This window comes from Zea mays, chromosome 4 (assembly GCF_902167145.1).
Source record: "Zea mays cultivar B73 chromosome 4, Zm-B73-REFERENCE-NAM-5.0, whole genome shotgun sequence".
NCBI classification, from domain to species: Eukaryota; Viridiplantae; Streptophyta; class Magnoliopsida; order Poales; family Poaceae; genus Zea; species Zea mays.
In genome coordinates this window covers 50295632-50319517 of record NC_050099.1, presented here as the reverse complement: position 1 = coordinate 50319517, position 23886 = coordinate 50295632, and the positions used below count along the sequence as shown (strand labels likewise).

The 23886-nt window shown below is 42.0% G+C and overlaps 1 protein-coding gene and 1 long non-coding RNA gene across 2 annotated transcripts; both read left to right on the top strand.

The window, feature by feature from the left end:
• Positions 1-768: 768 nt before the first annotated feature.
• LOC103653240 (ENTH domain-containing protein C794.11c) lies at positions 769-1977 on the top strand. The gene is made up of 2 exons (XM_008680194.2): positions 769-893; positions 994-1977. The coding sequence occupies exons 1-2, from the start codon at positions 769-771 to the stop codon at positions 1883-1885; spliced, it is 1017 nt and encodes a 338-aa protein (XP_008678416.1). The 3' UTR covers positions 1886-1977.
• Positions 1978-7751: 5774 nt separating this feature from the next.
• On the top strand, positions 7752-8250 carry LOC103653239 (uncharacterized). The gene is made up of 3 exons (XR_565348.2): positions 7752-7814; positions 7917-7974; positions 8108-8250. It is a non-coding gene; the product is annotated as an uncharacterized lncRNA (long non-coding RNA).
• The last annotated feature ends 15636 nt before the right edge of the window (positions 8251-23886 follow it).

The following is a 23886-nucleotide window of genomic DNA, read 5'->3' as shown; positions in this document are numbered from 1 at the left end:
CAAAGACAAGGGGAGTGAAGGTGTCATGAGGGTTTGGGGTCAGGCAGCGTCGCACATCGGGAAGGAGGCAATGGAGGGCGCATCGGGGCATACTGGCTCGAACAACGTCAAATAAAATGAGACCAAACAGATAGATGCGTGGAATGATCAAGGAGGACAAAAGTCAGGAGGACTAGACCGATCTGACGCAAAGATTAGAAGAAGGCTGATTTAGTCCACCTAAAACTTTATTTTTTTATACTTAACATTAAATGAAATATTAGATATAGGAGGTTTAAAAAATTGAGAGGGGGGGGGGGCATGGCCACCTTTCCATCGATTTTTTTTATTTTTTTGTAATTTTTTTGAATAAACGACTCAGTTAAATTTGATGAAAAAGTCAAATAAATTGTCAATTGAGTGATACAGAGTGAGTAGTTGTGAGCATGATGGAGGTGAAGTAACAGGTCCAGGTCCGGGTCCGGATCCGGGTCCGGCGGCCCGCCTGCGGCGCCGAGAAGAACGCGCGTTTCGGTCGGTGGTAGGCTTGGCCTAGTGGCTGTGCAAGCATTAGTTGCGCATGCATGCCCGGCCGGCCTCGACCATCCATCCCTCCCACGACTGCGCCTTTGTCTCTCCGGCCATCTCATCTTCACCACCACCTCCACCACCCAGTTCTTTGCAGCATGCGTTTGGGTTTGGGATTGATAGATACACTCATTCACTTGCGTGCGTTTGCTACTGGGACTGGCTGGATCGGTTCCAATTGAGACGGACCTGACGACGACGATGGCCGCAAGCACCGCGCGGTGGCAACTGCTGGCCGGCCAGGTGAAACGGCAAGCGTCGGGGTTCCTGCAGGACAAGTACAAGCAGGCGAGGCTGGCGCTGGGCGACGTGACGCCGGCAGAGCTGTGAGTGCATGCGTGCCTGATCACATGATGATGATATATGTAGTTGATCATGCTGGTGATGCTGATGTGATCCGACACTCATACATACATGAAATGAAAGGCTGGCCCAGGAGGCAACCAACAACGAGCCCTGCGTCCCCGACGCCAAGACCCTGGCGTGCATCGCCGACTCGGCCTTCGACATGGACGACTTCTGGAGGATCGCCAAGGTGCTGCACCAGAGGCTGAGCCGCGCTGCCGACTGGAAGGAGTGGCGCCCCGTGTACAAGGCGCTGGTGGTCCTCGAGTTCCTGCTCACCCACGGCCCCGAGGACGTGCCCTCCGAGTTCCTAGCTGACATGCGCGCCATGCACGACCTCCGCAGCTTCAACTACGTCGACGACAAGGGCTTCAACTGGGGCACCTGCATGCAGCGCCGGACCGACAGCGTCCTGTTGCTGCTCACAGACGCCGACCGTCTCAGAGAGGCGCGGCGCAGGGCCATTAGAGTCTCCCACGAGGTGCGCGGTGGCGGCGTTGGCGGCGGCAGCCCGACGTCGTCGTCCTCCCCGTCCTCGGCCTCGTCCTCCGCCTCCTCCAGGACCTCGCGCACCTGGTCCTTCGGCGGGTCCTCCCACTACTCCGATGGCCCTGCCATGTGCCTCACCTGTGCCTCCGACGCCGACTACCGCCACGACAAGAAATGCGACGCGTACACAGCCGACGACGACTGCTGGGCCTCGTCGAATCACAAGAGCAGCAGGTGGGCGGCCAGGTTGGACGAAAGCGACGGCGAGGACCAGCACCAGGGCCTCATGGACGACGCCTGGGACGCCCACTTGGTGGAGGACAGCACCAGCACTTGGTCCGCCAGGTTGCTCGGTTCCTTGTCCTTGAGCACCAGCAGGGCGTCAGGCTTCCAGAGTCTGTCGCAACCGGAGCAGCGAAGGTCATCCAAGAAGCTGCAGGGGCAGCTCCAGCGCCAGCTTTCCGCCGATTACACACGTCCTTGATTCTAATTTCTCTTTTTCTCTAGATTAATTATTAATTTGACCGGTGTCTATTGTAATTTCTATCTCTTTCTCTCCCTCTAGCTCAATTCAGGGACCCCGCCTCGCCAGTTTTTTTTTTTTTACTTCTATACCACTTCTATTAAGCAACTAACGAAGGAGTCCACAGTGCCCCCGCCTCGCCAGCCCCGCACGGCCCCGTCTGCACACGCCCAGCGCCGCCCTGCCTGCACGCGCACGCGCACCCACACCCGACCCCTCCCCGCGTGCTCGCCTGCGCACGGACGTGCGCCCGGAAGCGTGATCACCGACGCGGCCACCAAGAGGTAGCCCTCGAGCCAGGGGCCCGTGCGAGGGACGGCGCCGCCGACTGCTGTCGACCCTGCGCCTCTCCACTATCTCCTCCACGCCTTCGCTCTTTAACCCTGGCGGTGTGGTGATCTGGCACGCGCCAAGCGAGGACGCCATTAACGGGCGCACGTACACCCTGGAGCTGTAGATGGTGCACCAAAGCGACACCAACAAGTATGTTGTGGTCTCGCAACTCTATAGGATCTCGTGGCGGCGTCTTGACGAGACCATTCATAAGGTGAGCGAGGCCTAGCTTGTTCTGTTGTTCATAAATACTATACTCCAAAAAATAGAAATTTCTATTTGTTGAGAGGATGTTGCTAGCAAATGGTCTTCAAGACATTGACAATCAACATTTTGATCCTGGACCACATGGAAATTTCTAATTTTTGGAGTATAGTATTTTGATCCTGGACGACATCGAGGCACAGATACAGCAGATGTGTCGTGTCCCGAGCAGTTCTTATCCATCGCCAAGGCCAGTGAGATATAGCAGATGCACGGCGCCCACCATGGGGAGTACACGGAGGTCTATGAGAAGGAGTTCTCTATCGCCAAGGCTAGATGCGCAGCGCTGCCATGGGAAGTACACCTAGGTCCCTGAGAAGGAGTTCTTTTCCATCGCCAAGGCCAGCGAGCGCCTCGTCTGCTAGTTCTACCGCGACAACTGGCCCTACAAGGTACTGCTTCTCTACCATTCTCACTGTTATGGTATGATTTGCGTAGTTAGATGAAGATAAGAAAGGCATACCTGTGATCTGGGCAAGGCATAAATAGGCGAGCCTTCCCACAAATATGGAGAGGCTGTTTTGAACTACCAAATGTGGAGCGAGATTTAGTGAGAATGCTCTCACTGTGTCTCACCACTGCATGAGACATGCCCTTCATCGCAGTTAGATGTAGATCTCGTGGTAAAAAAATTGTTAGGAATTGTGTTTTATTTTGCTGTTCGTACTCTTTTATGATCAACATAAGATCTTTTCATTCTTTCCGGACTTCAAAAGTCAAAACATAATCCCAAATTTTGTTGTCTAAATCATGAGCATTTGTTCCTTTAGGAACCGTCTCTATTGTATTTGAGTTAAGATACTTAAGCAACAAATCCTGAAAGATTGACATCAATGTATAATCAATAATGAAATTTGATAAAAGTTGACATAAAAAATTATGGTACTCTCTCTCTGGGAATCTTACTGACTTAATCTCCAACATCTAACATTAGAAAGGGAATTATGTTTTTTTAAACATTGTTTCTTCAATGCCAGTGTGTTTTTTCATCTGATCTATTTGTGAACTATAATTGTAGAAGAACAAATAGGAATTCTTCATGTTCCTCACGCTAGAAGATTTTTGCAATGATCATTAATGGATCTGTTTTTGTTGTAGGTTTTGTAAGAGATCGAGATTCTCCATCATCCTCATCTTGTGGTGTTTGGATTCATTATTCTGCATTTCAGCATCGAGGTGGTTTCATTTCTCGCACTGGATTGTTTCCTTTTCCTTGGTGTTGCAGTTCTTACAGTTGTTTAAACACCACATGTAAAGTTTTTTTTAAAATTTATATTTCTTTTACCAGAGAAACTTGATTAGCTTTCACGCAGTGATTTTGTATTGTTTTTAAGATTGTAAATATTGTTTGATTACTAACTAAAACACCAACTATGGAATGATTTTTTAGGCATGTGGACCTCTCTGGTTCTTTGTATATGTCAGTAGAGACTTACAATTGTTTATTTTTTTACTGACACTGGACGTTCATGCTCTCCTGCAACCGCAGGGAGGACGGACGGCTCCGGCTATACAACTACCAGATCGAGGTGCTGAACATGTCGGTGCGCCTGGGGCAGCTGCGCATCTACAACATCATCAACCCGTGGTGCTACAACGCCACGACACGGGCGATGAACGACCAGAGCAACTGGTGGTACGACATGTCCATCTTTGCCGAGTGCTGACCATGGCACTCGGCAAAGAAGGAAACCTGTGAACCGGCAAAGACATCTTTGCCGAGTGCTGTTGCCAAAGCACTCGACAAAGGGACTGGCAAAGGGGTTCACTGGAGGACTCTTTGCCGAGTGCCAGTCCACTAGACACTCGGCAAAGAGTCCTCCTTTGCCGAGTGCCTACGAGAGCTCTCGGCACAGGGACTGGCGGTGGGGCCCACTGGACCTGTCTTTGCCGAGGGCCCCACACTCGGCAAAATTGGCCTCTTTGCCGAGTGCCACGGACGGCACTCGGCAAAGGATCCGTCACCGTCACTTGGCGCCGTGACGGTGACTTTTCTTTGCCGAGTGCCCGACAAAAAGTACTCGGCAAAGAGACTGTTGCCGATGTACAGTTCGCCGAGCGTTCTTTGCCGAGTGTAAAATAGCCTTTGCCGTGTGTCTCAGACACACGACAAAGGAGCTGATTCCGGTAGTGACAGAAGCAAATGATTAGTTTCTAGCTGTCTGGCAAATTATGTTCAATGTTTGGAACCGACGGTTCCTCTGCTGCAGTACATGCTGAGACAATGTCCTATGAGTTTAATTGTAAAAAAATGGTACTTAAATATTTCCTTTCCCATTTGAGATGACCTACAAAGTTTACTCAAAGATGCTTACAATAATTATCCCACTTCTTGTGGATGAGGTTGCTCCTTTCCTTTCATTAAATGTAGCTACGTGACTACCTTTGTTTTTATTTGATAGACAAACTAATAGCTATTACCTTTGCAGAGTTCTTTTTTTGCACATTTTATGTGCCTTGAAGTACCTGCACTTGTTCCAGCTGGTTCTCCTAATGCTAATAAGAGCAAATCTAGAGGAAATGACCCAGATGATGATATGTATCTTATGGATCTAGATGGCAACAATCTAAAACCTGGTACCTTTTCTTGTGCTCACTAATATGTGTTCATGGATGTAATGTTAATGCTCTATTTCTTATTTTCTTATGTGATCCTATCCTGTTTACAGATAGTACCTCTGCTGAACTGGGTACATTGAATGAAGCTCTTCAAGAATTAATCAAGGAAATCAGGTATACTTCATGATATAGAACACTGTAACCCAAACTAGAATATTTGGCTACAATGTTTGTTCTTTGAAATTTGACTGATAGAACAGAGAAGCTCTGTTCGATTAATTAATCTATACTACTTATTAAGGCTGTAAGGGTAGCCTGCCGTTCTGCCGTTATGCAATCTCAACCGTCCGACTCTCACGGATCAATCTGCATCGTCCGACTGCTATGAGCTCAAGCTCTGTAGCGCGTCCTTCACGGAACCGCCCACGCCATCGCTCCCTTCCTCTCTATCACCGCATCTACCAGCGCACTCATGCCTGCTCCCTCGAACCCGCCTCAGGACGCCCTCCGAGTCTCCGACCCTCCTGTATCGCCGCAGCTTTGGCCCCCGTCCCATCCCTGACCACGTCCATCGACTGCATCGTCCACCGCCTCCACAACCTTGGCCTCGCCTCCGACAACGATGAAGCCTCCGCCTCCACTTCTGCTGCCACGGCTACCGCCCACCCCACGACACCGAACACCACGGCGATCTGCTCGACTGTGGCTGGGCGCGACCCGACCTCCAGTTCGCAGCTGTCGGATTCGATGATGTCATCCTCCTATGGGAGAGAGACGATGAGCCCACGGGACAGATGAGGGGCGAGGAGGATGGGGCCAAGAGGAGGGGAGTTCGGATTGCCAGACCTGATGTCGCCTCCCCCGGTGCACCTCGCGCCTGCTCCCCGAGCCCGCCTCCCGATGCACCGGCGCGGTGTGGCTGTAGAGGTGGGCACCCTCCAACCCCTCCCGTCCCGCCCCAGCTCCAACCTCGTGGGCCCACCTCCCGACGCACTGGCTCGCAATCGCGCGGCCCCAGCACCGGCGTGCCGTGTCTGCAGAGAGGGCACCCTCCCGCCCCCATCCCTTCCCCGACCACATCCATCGATCAAACCCTAAACCCTCACCCTCTGTCTCTGTTTGCATTCGTTTATCGCCGAGGAAGAAGAAGCTGATGTCTGGCCTAATTCAGGCAGTGATGAGGACCTAAGTGAAGAACGGCTACAAGGTCTTCTGAATCAACTCAAGTTAGCATACCCTAAACTCTATAATATTAACAATTCTGCAATGTTAGCATGATCAATTCCATGCACTATTAAATTGTAAATTGTAGCAGAAAACAAGAAAAAGGTAGCTCACAGCGCGCATGTTGACATAGCATGGGTCCAAATTAGGAACTTCAAGACTGCGAATGGCCCCTGTCAACCATTCACATGCCTCAACATTTTTCAGCATCCATGACTCTTCAAATGAGCCTCCAGTTAATGATGTTGTAAACTGAATTGGATATAAGAAAAAATAAATAAATCAATCAATAAATATTAGACATCAATTTAGGGAGATGAATATTATTCCTCTCCATCATACCTCATGTGGAATCCACAGACGCTCAAGCAATTTATCTAGCTCTTCCATAAGCCCTTTGTTATTTACAGACTGCATCTCCAAGCCATTGTTACGTGATTCAATCTGCAAAATTAGATAGTAGGGGACCAAATAGTGAAGTTCTTCCATATCAGCATCTAGAAAAATGTGTCTTCTGCTAACAAATGACTGCAGCAGGACCCGTGGACCACAAAAACAGGCACAATATTTAATGTTTCAAAATGACAAATCCAAGAGGCCAGGCTGATGCCAAAGGAAGAATTCTACCAAAATTCTGAAACCGATGATAACAAGCAAGCAAGAATTTAGGACCTTCATATTCCAAGTGAGTATTGAGTTGATTCAGAAGACCTTGTAGCTCAGGTGTCCGTGAGAACGACTATTTAACTGATGATGGTGTTTTCTGTTCTGGTGTAAGCAAATCATCAAGCAGCAAGTTCTTTGGTGGGAATCAACGAAGCCACAGCACGCCAAAGAAACTCCAAGAGAAGTTCAATGTTGGTGTTCCTGAGACCTCACGCTCTCATTTTGCTGCAGTCCCTACTGGTACAAGTAGCAAGCGGCATGCTGCTAGGAAGTGGAAGCGCTCGCTCAGTGACCCCTTCCGTTCACGGCCGCACAGTGCTCCGGAATTAGTGTCAGGATGCAAGGGATCACCGCCCGTGCCTGTGGCTCCAGAGGCGAGGTAGTCGATGAGCTACATAAGACGTATTGTGTTATGTTTTTTGAGCATAAATTGCAAAGGAATTATGAATATTGTTATCTGAGGCATCATGGATGTGAAAAAGGTACTATGCAACCAATTTTTTAAGGTGTTGATTTTGTAAGAGGATGTTTGGTGAAAGGGCCAAGATGTCCATAGGAATTGAATTAGGCTAATATAATTTTTTAATAATTAAATCATATTAAATAGTTCACTCTACCCCTTGTGCCTAAGAGCATTATTTATTCTATATAAAAGTTTTGGAGTCTATGTACCAATCATATTTTTGCACGACAATTTTAATAATATAAAAAAATAATTGAAATGCTTAAATATATAGAAAAGGATGGTGGTTTTAGGGATGCCTGCATAACCATCCAGTAGCATCCTCTTTCTATGTTTGAGGATGGCTTACAAAACTTTTTGTAGCTGTTGCAGGTCTTCAAGGTATATCATAATTACGAGTGACCCTCAATTGTTTGTCTGGGGTGCTGTCCATTCCTCTATTGTAAAACTTTACTAAATGTATATGCTTGTTTTAAACCCCAGGGCAAAGTAGAGGAGCAATGTTCAAAAATTGAAGATCTGAGGAACAACATGTTTCAAGGTGAGATATTCGTATGTTCTTTTGACTATCTTTTTAGTAAGTAGGTAGAACAGGGTACACCTTTTTTTCTTGCTCCCTTATATATCTTCACACCTGAAAGAAATTATTTGATCAAAATGATATGCTTTTGCAGGATAAATACTTCATGTCATTTTTGCCATTGTTTGTGATGTATGTGTGTACCATTGTAATCATGAAAACTACATATGCAGTTATTCATACCAACGTGGTCTGGAATTAACTTTGAAGAAATACAAATGATTATTCTTGATTAATAGCTATGTTTAATTTGCTTCATTGGATCACTTACAAATGAATGAAGCCACCAGAAAATGTGGGCTGATATGTTACATTATTGTCCCCTTCAGTTTTTGCTAGGCAAACTTACATGAAAGGAATTGTTAGCCAGTCTTCAGATAATCAGTATTGGGATATATGGAACCGTCAGAAATTGAGTCCAGAATTCGAAGTGAAGAGACAAAATATTCTCAGAGCTAACCAGGTATCAGTATCTAACATTCTGACTAACTTCATTTGTTTGTATGACTTTAGAGGAGAATAATATGTCCTTTGTAATACAGGTTTTGACAAATCAGCTGGTTGAGCTGGAGAGGCACTACATTTGTTACTTGTTGTAAAGTTAGCAACAATCTACTTCTAAAAAGCATCTATTGGCTAAGCAATGGTTGTATAGATATTCCCTTTTTAATGTACTCACTATGTCTCTACTACCAATAATTTGATTTGTCGTATCCTTCACATAAATAGGTGTTGTAACCTACATTTTGCATTGTGATGTCTCTACTACCAACACCTATTTTCTTAGAAGGCTACTTGGCAGTAATTTTTGTACTAGCTACAAGAAACCCACTTTATGCAATAAATATCCATTATTTGAGTGTGAATGTTTGTCACTGAACAATCAATAACACCTTCATATGAAACTAACCTTTCTCTAATGTGAACAGTGCAAAAAAATTGATCTAATTGAGCTATGAGCGTGTTCCCCTACCTCCTCCTCTTGCCATGCCCATGCCTTTAGTTATTTTAAATTTGTTACACTTATGTAACTTTCTCTGCCTTAAATCCTTGCAATTGCAACCTAATTTCTATTCTGTTAAGCCCAGTGATGTTGAAGTTCCTGTTTATCGGAGGCAAACATGGCTCCAAAAAGAGGGAATCAGAAGCTTGTAAAAGTGAAAGATCACAAGAAGTCATAAGCGCAGTCCTTGTGGATCTACTGATTGTTTGAATTTGTGAGGACACTTGTTCTCTGGTAAGCTACTTATCTCTTTTAGTTATTTAGGATGAAAATATGCATTTGTACATCTAGCTAGATTCTATTCTTCAATACCATCCATACATGGATTGAACATTGTGATAGTTTTTCACCGATAAACAAAAGGGGTTGAATGGTATTCCTTGAAAATTACTAGCTAGAGATTTCCTTTAGATTCAGCATAACTTGTTTATTTCACATTAGTTAGTTGAACAACTATATTTTTCAGGGGATTGAGCTTTGCCAGCTCAATATCATTTTGCTAGCTTATATTAGCTTCCAGTGGCAAATTGGGATATCAGGTGCTTTTAAGTCCGGTGAGTTCCCGTGGTGCCAGTTTTTTTGGAGATGATAATGGAAGTCCTTGCATCACAGATGCAATATGAAATGCAAGAGTTTTTAAAAGAAAGGTACATCATACTTGGTTATCCCAGTCTTGTGCATATCACTGAGTAAATTCTAGATAGCAAAAAAGCGTTATACAGTTTGTGTGACAACACATGGCAACAAACAGCTACCGCATATCTAATCAAACCGCTACAAAATAGTATCGCATCCTTCTGCATTGTGCTATAAAGTTCAGCATTGTTTATGGTGATTCACATTACGAACTTAGTATAATAACTGAAGCAATACAATTTCATAGTGACCAACCCCTTGCTTATTGGAAGGTGCAGAGTACATCTCATCAAACAGCAATGTTGTTTCTCTCCCTATGGGAGTCAGATGGGTGCACTTGTAGTCTCATAATGTTACTCCCCCCTTATTTTGTGGGTGAGGAATGTAGCAAAACTGACACTTTTCATGATTGAAGAGCTGATCCTTGATTCTTCAACTTTGAAAGAGATCGAGGAATTCCTATTCTTTTCTGACAAATGCAACAAATGCTTGACTGACGAATAAGCATGCTTGTCCATTGTTGCTTTAGAAGTTTATCTTAATGACTTCTGCAGGGAGACTGGTATCTTTTCTTGAAAATAGATCAACAAATAATTTTATCATGTTTTCCTAAGAGAAGTGTTTTCAAAACGTAAGGGTGCATCTAATTCAACAAAGCTTATCTTCCCTTCTGTAGTTGGAGCATTTTCCTGTGTCATTGGTGGTACTAACCAGATTGTCATCAAACTCTGACTAATTATTCCTCTTTCAATTTGCATTTGACAGAGATCGCATATGAGTCAGCAACTAGAAGGCAACCAACACTTACCAAATCCTATTCATTCCGCTCTTGGAGCCAAAATAATGTGGTGGCTTGTACGTTGAGGCAAATAAACTTTATAGCTCATTGAGGCACAATGTTCTGCTTCCATGCTTAGGGTCAAGAAATATTACTACTATTATTTCACGGTTGAAGTGGCACTTAAATTTTGATTATGCTACCATGCAGGTTTGCTTTATTGCGCAATTTGGTCAGTCTCTTGTTCGAGCAGACTATCTTATCCTCCGCAAGGGTTTTATAATGGTATGCCAGTTCTTTGCTCTTCAATTCTGAGTAGACTATACTTGGCCTTCAGTGTGTTTATTTGAAGGACCGAGCTGGCAACTCAAATCAAATTCGAGTGATCCACGTTTTCTGTCATGTTTTTTACTTAAGTAACTGCCTTTTATATTTTTAAAATTATTCATTCAGCATATGGTCCGTAGTTATGTTTTTTTGTTTGCTTGAATTTAGTCAAACAAACCGAGAAAGGCATGGATCTTTTAATAATCTGCTTCAAATTCTTCTAGCTGTTGGTTTCCTCACCAGTCACCACCATGTGGCCTCTAAAATTATATAACACTTTTCATGAATTTTCTTTGTCTAAGCAGGTCGATATGGATGCTTGACGATGCTACGGTACCAAGTTTTATTGTGATAATACTACTATTTTGTTTTAATCTTCATAGTTAATGTAGCGAGTTAGCGACTACTGCATATACTATTTGAACTACTTGTGTAGGTGTTACGTATCCTAGCCATGATCTGGATATGGTTCCCATAAGAACACTTCAGGTAAGAGTTTCAACTTCGTTTCTCATTACTTGGCAACATTTTATTGTTATGGGTGATATGGCTTCATTATTTGCGGGTTGTTAGGGGTACTCACATCCTATAACAAAAAATAATAATAAATAAATAACTCCCAATGTCATTTGGAACCTGAATACTCTGGAATCTGTGTAATCAGTTTAACACAAACGTTAGAAAGATCATGGTCGAAACATATTTTTTCTTTAGTTAACAAGCATAAGTAATCAACTTAAATTAAAATAATATATTTCAGCACTTGTAGTCAGCTCACCATGCTTCTTACTAATAGAACGTATAACTTGCCATATGATCATTTAGATAACTTACAATGTTTGATTATTCAATGATCCCATCATGTATTTTAATTTATCATGGAATTAAACTCTTCGATGCTCATTTTAGAAAGTAAAAAAAAGAAGAAAAAAATCAGTTTGCTCGATATTAGTTAGTAGCGGGTGAATAGTTCATTGATATATTGTAATCTTTATTTTCTATGTTTTTGCCGATGAGCAGCACAAGTGGGGTTCCTAATTCCCATTCTACCATGATGTCCCCGCCAGTTTGTATTTCTATTTCAGTTTGTGGTGCTCTCTTCCTATTTGAACCAAAAGGTTCCAGGTCCAGTTTTGCAATCAATTGATTATTGCTGATAAAATTACTGGAGTTAGTAGTTCTACAAATGTATTCAGTTTCTAGCATTGGAAAAACAACGATAAACTTATCCGTGGGCAATGTCTTTATCCATGCAGCAAGCACCATGACTGCACAATTACTTATCAAATAGTTTTATGGGAAGAATTAATAGCTATTGGTATGAGTAGTATCGGATAGTAGAATAGCCAATTAGCCATACTCTTTTCAATGCAGACATGCCAGTTTATGTGGGGTATTATGTTTTAACTTCAAGCTATTAATCTCGAGCAGTAAAATTTGCTGCATAAATCAGATGAGTTGATCCATTAAAAAGGCAAAAAAAGAATTGCATTGATGCTACTTAGCCTTCAGTGCACATTGGGTTAAAGGTCCACATTCTTTCCTCCATTTTTTCCCTGATGAGATTTCTTCTATGGTTAAAGGTCCACATTGAGTTTTACTCTTATCGTTCCTCCATTTTTTCTGTGATAAGATTTCTCCTAGGGTTAAAGGTGTACATTGGGTTTTACTCTTACAATAATATAGTTTTACATTTAGCCATCATGAATGTTGTTCACAAGGCAAAGAAGCTACATGGGCATAGTGATGTAATTGTAACATGGCATTCGATGGGTGGAGAGATGGCTTCTTTTTGTGCCCTTCATCTTGCAGTAAGTGACCCCTAGATAATGAATATATATTTCTTTGCACAAGGTTCCATCTTTACTGCTCAAGAGGTTACTGTCGGTGGCCATGGGATGTTTTTCCTCCCTCCATGATCAAATGTATCCCTTATTTATAGTTTAGCTTTGGAAGATACACGATTGGCCAAGTTTGAGCATGGGTGAAAATTCCCAGATGATCGCAAAGATTGTTGTGGTATGTAATGATCCAGTCATTGCCCACTCTGAGCATCAATATGTTGCTACTGGGATGCCCACATAAGCTGCTCTGAAGGTATAATCTGTTCATGTGATAAAATTTCCTTTCATTTGGGGTGTTTTTATAGTTAAGTTGTTTTTCTACTGTGAAATTATCTTCCATGTAGCTTTGGAACAAGAAATGTATACCTGCAAAAGGTTAATAGCAATTTATACAACAAAAGAAAAATATGATCTGCTATCATGTTTCAGGACAATGCTTCCTCTTCCTTCAGGAAGAGGAAATTGTTATAGCAATGATCTTACTTTTCTGGGTAGTTGTTTTGTGCAACAACCGGAGGAGCGAGGAGGGAGGAGGGACCAAACAGGGGAGGAGGGGAAGGCAGGCGGTATGATTGATGAGCGGTGAGTGCAATTTCTATCTCTTAAATAAGCATCGTCAACATTATGAGATGGGGTTGGACTAATCATGGTTTCTCGTTGCATAACTTCCTTTTTTGAGTTTTGCTTATGTAGCTACTCGAAATCTTGAGTTCCTGTACAACTATTTGAAAGAGCTGAACTGCAAAACTGCTCTACAGGTTGTGGAAAAATCTCTACTCAGTGTGGCTGTCATCCCGGCCTTCGCCGACGGCCTGTACGTGTACACGCTCACCAGGCTCACTTCCAAAAGCTGGGAGTCGTATGCTAATACTGGCGTCTTACCCCTTCGCCGCCATTGACACGGGATGTGGAGACATGTCAAGGGAAGGTGTGGTGGCATAGGGACTGGCAACGATGGGCGCCCGTGGCTTGCTTGGACCTGACACTGGACTTCGGCAGGGAGGCGGAGAAGTCACACGAGGAGAGAAAGTTGATGCTGAGTTCGGCGGGGAGGACCCCGACAATGGCACGGGTGAGGAGCCAAAATATCACCAGTGTCTTCTAGAATATCGACGTCAGCATTGCTCTGGTCTTCAACAAAACCAACATTTTGTTCGAGCTTGTTACACTTTGTTGTATAATTAACAAGTCTATTTCACATTCCTTGTAATCTGTACAACTCAAGAGTCAGTATCTAGCTATCGAGTTATTGTGTTAGATTTCTGTTGGAACATCACCAGTTGTCCAGGTCACATGTCAAAAGTCTGGAGGCATATATATCGTCAGGTTACTCTCCTATGTTTGTTTCCAGTAAACATCTTGAACATAATAGTTGAAAGGTAAATTTCAGGTGAAAAATGTAATTTTACAACACATATTTCTTGAGCAGTCACAAATCGCAATCATTACATTCAGGCATTCACCTTCCTCTATTCCATGTCTACTTATGTATGACACTAAACCTTTCCTCTATTCCAGGCAATTCTTCAGCTTGAGGGATTCTTTCTTCCTTGTTATGTAACTAGGTATATGCACGCACGTTACAACGGGGGATAGTTGTACACGGATATATCATTGTTTAGTGATGCTATCAAGAATCAACTCAAAAATCATAACAAGTGAGTGTGTTGATCTATGTAATTAGTGACAAAAATCAGCCATGCACCAAATAACAAGTGAGGTTGGTGCTTTCTATCTCAACTATGATGGTTCAATCCCAGCATCTTATCTTCATTGTCTATATCTTCATTACTACATAGTTAGATCCTTTAATATTTGGTGCATGGCTGATTTTTGTCACTCATTACCTAGATCAACTCATTTGTTATGATTGTTGAGTTGATTCTTGATAGCGTCACTAAACAATGACATATTTGTGTACAAGTGTCCCCCGTTGCAACGCACGGGCATATACCTAGTAGTCTCATTAAGCAACGATGACTTTAGTGCATTAAGATGTTGGCCTTCAGACGAGCTGCATGGTTAGATTAGCAAGGTTAAGTTAACACTGTAGTAAGATCCATTTTGTGCATGTATGTTCATGTTTAGTTGTTTACAATCTAAATTATGGCATGAGCAACAGATCCACCCTCCTGCTCCCTTCCCAGCCCCCACCGCCAAGGCGTCCTAGCTGACGTCACGGATGCCAAGCCCACCATGCTTGCGTTGAAAGAGAGGGAGACCGGAGACACCCAGCGACCCAGGCGGTAGTAGAGCCTAAGGTTCTATTCACCCCGAGTCTGCGACGCGCCATGGATCGCGCGTAGTCGACGATTCCTCCTCTGCCATCCGGTATGGACAGACCTTAACTCCTCGCTTGACAGCCTTGTTCGTGCTTCATGATCTGATTATGTGTGTGCCTCTCTCTCTCTACATTACTCTATATGAGCCCACAGACAAACAGCTCTAGCGGCGAACTAGAGCGCTTCGAGAGCGGCGACACGTTCAGTGTTCCGGTTAGATGGGATCTTTGGCAATCAAAGCTTGCTAGCAACATCCACGGATGCAGCTTCCATACGAAGACATGACACCTCTTCAGGCAGCAGTTGCCATTGTTCAAAAGGTATCGTAGTCTAACACGCAAGTTATTGCGGTTTATCAAAAAAAGAACAGTAGCACATCTTGTTGTTATCACTCTACTTTAATTTACTGAAAGGAAAAGGTTCCAAAGAGAAGGTGAATGTTGAGTTGTAACTCATTTATATCTTTTCTGGTGCTTGGTGGGGAAGTAAAATACTCCTTATGAAAGTGTTGTGGAGTTTTTGTTTCGAATCCTAATTTGGCAGACACAATAAATCTACATGCAAGATCTAAGTCTTACTATTGCCGCTGATACCCATCCTATGCTCGCTGAACTACTGTAGAGATGCTGGTAGAAAGATCCTGCTCTAAGACCAACCTTTGTAGAGATTGTGGATACACCTAACTCTATAATGGAGGTGTGTGTTCACACAAAGAACTACATGTATTTACCTCGTTTTTGGTTTCATCTTATTCTATATTTTTCACACGCTTTATTTCCAGTTGGTTCAGAGTTTTGTGTATCACAAGAGGCATCTAGGTCGATCTCACTCTTCTTTGTGTTTATGCCCGCTGCCCAGAACGACATCGCAGCGCCGATGGAGTTGGACGATGTCATGAGGCTCGTCTGGATCTAGATGGGATGGGCCCTGCTCTTGCGGAAGGAGAGAGAGCATACTTGGCTTGCGAGGGGACCGTATTAAGGTTCATCTTTTTTCATGGGTCATGTTACCTGTCATGTCAGATTATGCAACTTCAGATATTTCAGTCTTTGCGAGAGAAGTACCAAAATATTTTCACATCATGGCTACTCTCAGATGTGTTCATGCCGGTGTCACTAATCATATAAGGGTAACAATGTATTTGTTAGCAAACAATTTTTGAGATATTAAAGTCGGTGATAATATAAGTGTTGTTCTTTTTATGTAACCGTTATGCACTAACATTTTGCTGAGTATTTTGTGTGTCGTTGCAACGCACGAGCATATATCTATATGATAAATATGGACGAAGAACTAGTGGAACCACATGCAGACTTCACTGACTAACTGTTGCACCGAATTGTTGGGATAAATAATATTTTTTGGAAAAAAACCAATGTGTATGGTATTGGTCACTTGTTTTCAGTTGCTACATGGCACTAAAAACAAGGCAACACAAGTTAAGAAGTTTAAACCTTCGTCCTCAAGTTATTTACTTCTTCGAAGCAATATCTTGAGGACAAAGATTCTTAAGAGGAGATGTGAATGAAAAGATATCGAATGAAAAGACAATGGACAACAAAGTATGAAACTCATCTCATATGCCTTAGTATTTTTATTCCATCTTCCTTCACTTTAAACAGGTTTGTAACAAACGTACCTTCGGCTTCTTGGCGCAAGATAGCTCGAAGATACTTCAAAGGCTAAACAGAACGAAGCTAGGGCCCTCCAAAAATGTGAATTTATACATGGCAACGTTCACCTATTTAAAGGGAAGTTAAACAACCTCTCAAGAAATTACATACATGGCCACAAAGCTTACAGGGCAATACTGCCTTTTCTCTTTCTTTCTTGCCGCGGAAGACTTTAGCTTCATCCCCCTTGTCACTTCATACTCAAAGCCTTCCTTATGCCCGAGGCTGGTGATCTTTAGTTCGCACTATCGTTGTATACATACGAAACTTCTTTACTCGCCACTTTAGCTAAAGTTTAGCTTCGTCCATCCATCACTATATACCTAAAACACAGTTGTTATACTGAAGTGAAGGCGTCTTGATTCAGCAAGACACACCCCCAATAGTAGCACCTTTTGGGATGAGTTCATTTCTTCATAACGAGCTTAGATCGCAAAAACACAATTGGGAGGCCTTGTGCCAATGGTCCGAAAAACACCTTTCTGAAGCTCGTTATGAATCGTTACTTTGGGACCGCTCTGCCTAGTGGGGCCCGGTGTTTAGAGAGCGCAACAGTTAAATCTCAAAAGTTGTTCGTATAAAAGAAACCACACCCAGCAGCATTGGCACGACATTTGTTGTTTGTGCTTGTTATTGTTAGAGCTTACTCTGCTTCGAAACGCCTTTGCTGCCTTCAAACTAGCCTTAGCTAGCCGCAAAGCACATATTTCTCATTTAGGAATGGTCGGAGAGCGCTCTGCCCCCAGGTGTCTTTGGCACCTTCGTCAGATGCACTAGAAACAAAGATTGAAGACTTTTCCTTGGCAATAGAGGCCACTGCCTCCCTGACCGAAGCTGTTGTTGTGGACCCATCCGAAGACAGTAATGAAATTGATATTGAGGAAGATGATGCCATCATTCATCCTACAAAGCCAAGTCATGTGGACTTCGGCAAATTGAAGAACAAGGAGGACATACTAAGGTACTTACTCGGTTTGGTTATATTGACATTATTGAATGGGTCAGACTAGTGGGCGATGACTTAGTGCCGAAGCCTAAGAAGATGAAGTTGTTGTCTTCCAAAGCTTTCTGAAAGCTAAACTTAGATTTCCATTGCATAAGATGGTAGTCGCTTTTTGGAATGGTTTAACATATATCTTCACTAGCTTACACCAAACACTATAGTGCGTCTTGGAATTTTTATCTAGGCTGTACGGAGTCAAGCTGTTGAGCCTGATGCTGAAGCCTTTGGCAAGGCCTTTTGTCAGATCCATGAATTACACTTTCAAACAAAGGCAAATAGGGGCCTTCACAACAACTTCGTCTGTTATAATTTTGCTTATCGAAGTGGCGTTCTGTTTCTGGCTCTTTCATACCAAAGCAAATGGCCGAATGAATGGGCAAAAGAGTGGTTTTATATGAAGAACGACTTGAAAGAGCGGGCTGATATAAAAGAAATCATTCAGACACCTATTCATACATGCTTCAGGTATGAAAAATGGCTTGTCATATTAACTTCGAAGCTCAAGCTGCCATAGTTGCTTTCAATACTTTTTGCACGCATATTGGAAGATGTCTGAGAAAGATGCTTCAAATGCGGAGCCTGGACTAGTCAGACTTCTTTATAAGTATAAGTTCAAAGATGAATTTGAGGAGCCTTGTGACGAGTGGTGAGATTTTATTGAAGCAAAATGTAATGGAATACTTGGAAATTCTAGCCAGCTAGAGGTCGAAGCTTTGCATCGGGCTTTTGCGACATGAAAAAGATGTCGATTGAATCGTGTTTTTGACGCTATTGGCTTCTTTTACCCTAACTACCCTCATGAGGTTTAGGGGACTAAAAAGAGGAGGAAGAAGGTGACGAAGAGACAGAGTAAAGTTCCAAAGATAAAACCTAGAGGAACACCTTCTCAAGCTTTGGAAGAGACTTTACTGGTCTAACAAAGTCTTGAAATCGGTTATTTGAACTTAGTACAATTTTGTTGATCTTGTTATTTATAACTTTTTAGTCTATGCCCGAAGCTATGAGGTTGTCTGCTGTCAATGAAACTTCCTAGATTATTACAACTTCAGAGACCCGGGAAGCTACTGCTTCAGAGATCTAGGAGGCAAAGGCCGAAGAGGCCACTATTATGAAGGCTCAAGCGGTTGCTGTTCTGGAATCACTCCTTGACAGCGAAGAAGAAGATGAGGAACACATAGTTCTGGTGATGAGCTCATTTTTTCTGATGATGACGAAGACGACGACACCAAGGATGAGGACACCGCCGCAACAGCCTTAGTGACGAAGGATGCTGCACTACCTACTATAGATGTGGTGAAGCCAAAGAGCCCAAAGGCTCAAACATTGCCTCCAGCAGTAACACCTTTGACGATCATATTGGTTGAAGAGAAAACTGGTTCTATGAAGCTTGCTATGTTAGAGGACAAGGGCAAAGGGCCCTCAAAAATTGAGGAGGCTATGAAAGTTATTGAGGATGGCACGCCGCTTGGCAAAGGGCCCATTGATCAAGAACTTGGAGGCCAAAGATATAGAGTTCATCAAGCGGCTAGGAAGACTATGGGTGCCAAACAGCTAGCCGAAGCTATTGGCTTTGTTGAACAACTTGGGTACCCTTCGGGGTCTACAATCTTTGGGGAGGGCTGGACGACTTTTGTATTGCTGCCCAGATAACCTGGAAACTGAAGTCTGTCGCTATATGGCGGACAATATTGGTTTCCGAATCTAGAGGCAATGTTACCAACCATGTCCTCAGAAGATTTCTCAGACTGCCTCACCTACACCCATCTAAAGGTAATGTTTACATTGATTTTCCATCTATACTTTGGATTGAATTGTTACAAAACTTAGTTATTTTTTATTTTTGACTTTTGTAGGGCATGTTCTTGAGCAAGGCCATGAAGAATAGAAAAAAATGTCGAGGGCGAAGCTGCCTAGAGAGATATTGTAAAGCTTAGGTCTGAAGTGTCTGAGCTTTAGTACGACTGCGGGGATGAAAGTTGCCTAGAGGGGGGGGGGTGAATAGGCAAGTTAACACTTTTTTCAACAAAAACTAGAAGCAAACTGGGTAAAACTGAATTGATCTCGAAATTCACCCAGTTAACTTTGGAAATGAGATGTTCTAAATGATCCACAGGGTTCAAAGTAGTAGATCTAAGAAGGGCACTTCTCAAAATCCACACACCAAAAAGATATAAACAAATCTTTCACGGAATGGTGAGAGAATGAAGAACACAAATAAACACAATGAGCAAGAACACAAGAGACACAAGATTTATCCCGAGGTTCGGTCACACCACCAAGGTGCCCTACTTCCTCGTTGAGGCGCCCACAAAGAGCCGGGTCTCTTTCAACCCTAACCCTCCCTTTTCCGACCACAAAGGTCAAGCCCACACAATAATCTTTGCTCAAACGAGCGGGTAATACAAACTTCCTTATGGTCTTCCACAAGATTTGGAGACTCACAAGAGACACCTAGTCGTCTAGGAGCTAGAAGCTCCAAGAGTAATGAATCCACAAAGAACTCGATGTAGTACCAAAGCTCGAATCAAGAATAACAAGAAGGATTTGGAGATGAAGCACAAAAACCGCAGCTCTTCAATCTCACTCAAAGATTTCTCTCCAAAGATTTGAAATGGGAGAGGCAATAGGTGTGTGAGAGAGAGTGGGAGGTGTTTCTCAGGTTAGAAATGGAGTCCAAGTCGTGCTCTCCTATGGAGGAGAGAGGTGGGAGTGAGTATATATAGGTGGGGCTCCAAAACTAGCCGTTTTTGACTTTTCTGCCCAAAAACCGGTTGAACCAGTTTTTCAAAAAGCGGCCCACAGCTTTTTGGCTGACACAGCAGACTGGCAGAAAAAAGTGAACAGTGCAAAAACCGGTTGAGTGTCCGGTTGAGTGTCCGGCTGAACCAGTATTTTCCAAAAAGGTGAACAATGCAAAAACCGGTTGAACCTGTTTTAAAACCGGTTGAACCTATTTTTCCAAAAAGCAATTTTGGCCAAGATAGACTTAAAAAGGTTGTACTACATACTTTCACTAAGGATTAACAAGGGTAAAATGGAAGTTTTAGATCAAGGATTTTGAGCTTTAGTACCAACACCAACCTTCTTTATGGATCCCCCTTGATAGTACGACGATTCCTATACTCAAGTCAAATAAAATATAATTAAGTAAACTCCTTGAGTCATTGGTGTCTCAAGTGTGATTTCTCCATGATGTTGCTTCATAAGGATCACAAACATCTTTGTCTCACCTTTTGAAGCAAACACAAATCGAGCCTGTGACTTGTGCCATTTCACCATATATGAGTTCAAATCATGGCTTCAAGTCACCTTACTGATGCATCAACATGTTGTAACTCTTCATAGCTGATTAGTTCATCGACTTAGTGCAAGTACTCTCTTCTTCACCTTAGCCATGGTACCTCGGTCTACAAGCCGTCGCTTGGCCTTCACCTTCGCTTAGTTCCTCGAAGCCCTTTCCTTGCTATCTTCACCCTATCAAGCCATTCTTGAGTCACATCTTATTGAGCATCCATTGAGAGAATCATTTCTTCAATATTGTGAACCTTGCTTGAATGTCATCTAGATATAACTGCTAAGATCAATCAAGCTCTAGTTTGATTCTCATATATTCATATATGGACTAATAGTAATATGGTCAAGCCAATTCACGATTCCTCATATCTTATTCACTTTGGCTTGACCAATCCTCTTAATCACTTCAACCTCTATTATGATCATATTTATGCATAGTGATTTCTCAGGACTTGTCCATATATTCAAACAAATATAGAGACCATATTATATCCATTTGCATTGTCTCACTGGTTATTTGACCTTGTGTTGAACCTTGTTCACTGATCATTATACACTATTCAAGTATGTTCATCATACTGAATTTCCTGTTCAACACTTAGCGAACTTGTTAGACCTTTAAATGTGTGGTTATCCAAATCACCAAAACTCACAAAAGGGATGAATGCACTTTCAATCTCCCCCTTTTTGGTGATTGATGACAACACATTTAAAGCTTACATAAGATTTGATAAATAAGATTTTGAATCCTATGATATAGTTTCCTCCCCCTAAATATGTGCATTTCAGAAAATACCAATTTTGTACTCAAATGCCAAAATGCCAAAACCACATATTTGGGTCAAAGAGTGAAGACAACTTATATCATACTATTCATAGGGTGCTTTGTGTCATAAATAAACGTGATGCTCATGACATATTATGCACTCATCAATTTCCTTCATCTTATGTTTTACTTATGATTCAACCCCCTTTTGTCAATTATTTCTCCCCCTTTTCAAAAGTCTTCTTACACTTAGTTACATAAGACTAAAGGTAAGCTTTAATGCACAATTTCTCCCCCTTTGTCATAAATCTCCAAAAAAAGATATAAAGAATATAAAGGATAGAAATTATGATTAAGCGAGATGTGAACACACTATCATGAAAATGATCCTTAGATGGCACAAAGGTAATGGATAAGTGTCATAAGTGATGTACGTTTGCATTTTACCTTTTCAAGGGATTTCCAGACTTGTGTTGGATTTAGAATTCATTTGCAAGCTCTTGTTGGCATAATTGTGACATAGGTCCAAGATATCAAATGAAGATCGTCATACTAAATCGAAGGTGAATCTTGATACCTAGAGTCTAGATGTCATCTAGCATTTTTCTTATCACAACAAGAGACAACATGAAAATTGCACAAGTATGGATTATACAACTAGTGACTATGTATGAAAATATCAATTGAAAAACACCAATTGATACAATTTGTTAGATAAGCAGATCACTAATTGCATATTACACTAAGTTCTCCTCAAGTTTTAGAGCGCACATATATATGAATTCAATTGATACCAGTTGAGAATACTAATTTGTAATTTAAAGTACCATTGGCATAAAATGAGTATCAATTGAACATAATCATGCAACATAAGAAACATGTGCACTATTTAATCAATTAAGTTCTAGACAGGAGAACTTATAAGCTATGCTACTTTAGACATTTGCAATCCAAAAGAATATGATACATGTTTACCAGTTTTAGATGATGTTGGAGTAGCATATACAAGAGAAACTCATTCTCTTATGAAATGTATAAAAGATACATTTATTGGAGCAAAGAATTTTTGATACCCATCAAAATTTGAAGTGGAAGCGATTGTCTTTGCCCGAAGATTTCTTTCTAATTTGAGACTACACACATAATAGACTTGAAAATGAAGTTAGTCTCAAAGATTCAAATTATAGACCATTCTCCCCCTAAATGTGTGCATACAAGTGATGAATACTTGTTTTACCTTATGCACTTGGAATTGTGAGGTCAGGGGATTAAGTTCTACAATTTGAACCTTGGTACAAATAAAGTATGAAAATATGAAATTGCACCAATTGAAGGAATTACTCATAATCAAAAGGTATACTAATAGACATGATATGCAATATTTTAAGCCAAGATTCTTGAGAAGTTAGCATGTTTGACTCATACCTCACTAAGATGACTTAAGACAAACTTATGACATCACCACAAGAGGTATTAATCAAATATCTAGAGATTCTATAATCATCACCACTAGTGCAACCTTATGGTGAGACTTAAGATATTGCATATACATGCACACACTAGCATGTAAGAGCCTAGATACAAAAAATGTAATACAATAGTTCATGGAGTGACACACCTTTGTTCTACGCCACATGGTCTCCATTATAATCATGAATTTCCATCTTAGCTTTTGATAGGCTTGACATTATTTTTGAACAAAGCAAGATGATTTTCATTCATGCCCATCAGTCTTCATTACGACATGTATTGAGTAAATTTAGCATGCCAAGGACAAACATATCCTCTTCAAAAAAATCAAGAGAAACCCATTCTTTTCAAAGAACTACACAAGTTCACTAAAAGAAAATGTTAGTATTTAAGGACACATGATATAGAATGAGCTCCCCTTAAATGTGTGCATCAAGTACTCGAATTACTTGTAACATGCACTTGATTCAATTAAGATTCTTAGAGGGGTTCATCATATATCTTGGCCAGGGCATAATAAATTTGCAACAATTGAAATCATGCTAGAGAACACATATCGTTCCCCAAAAGAACTAATCCATGGGGTGACATGTGGTAATTATTTGATCATTTCTTTGGAACCACTCATCCTCATTTGATGTTCTTCTTTCACCAAGGTGTGAGACTACACAACATGAACTTGAAAGAAATCATTAGTCTCATAAGATATAGGCTAAACTCTCCCTCAATTTGTGCATGCAAGAGTACACAAAGTACACTTATGCACATCAACAATACGAGGTTAAAGGAGATTTTTG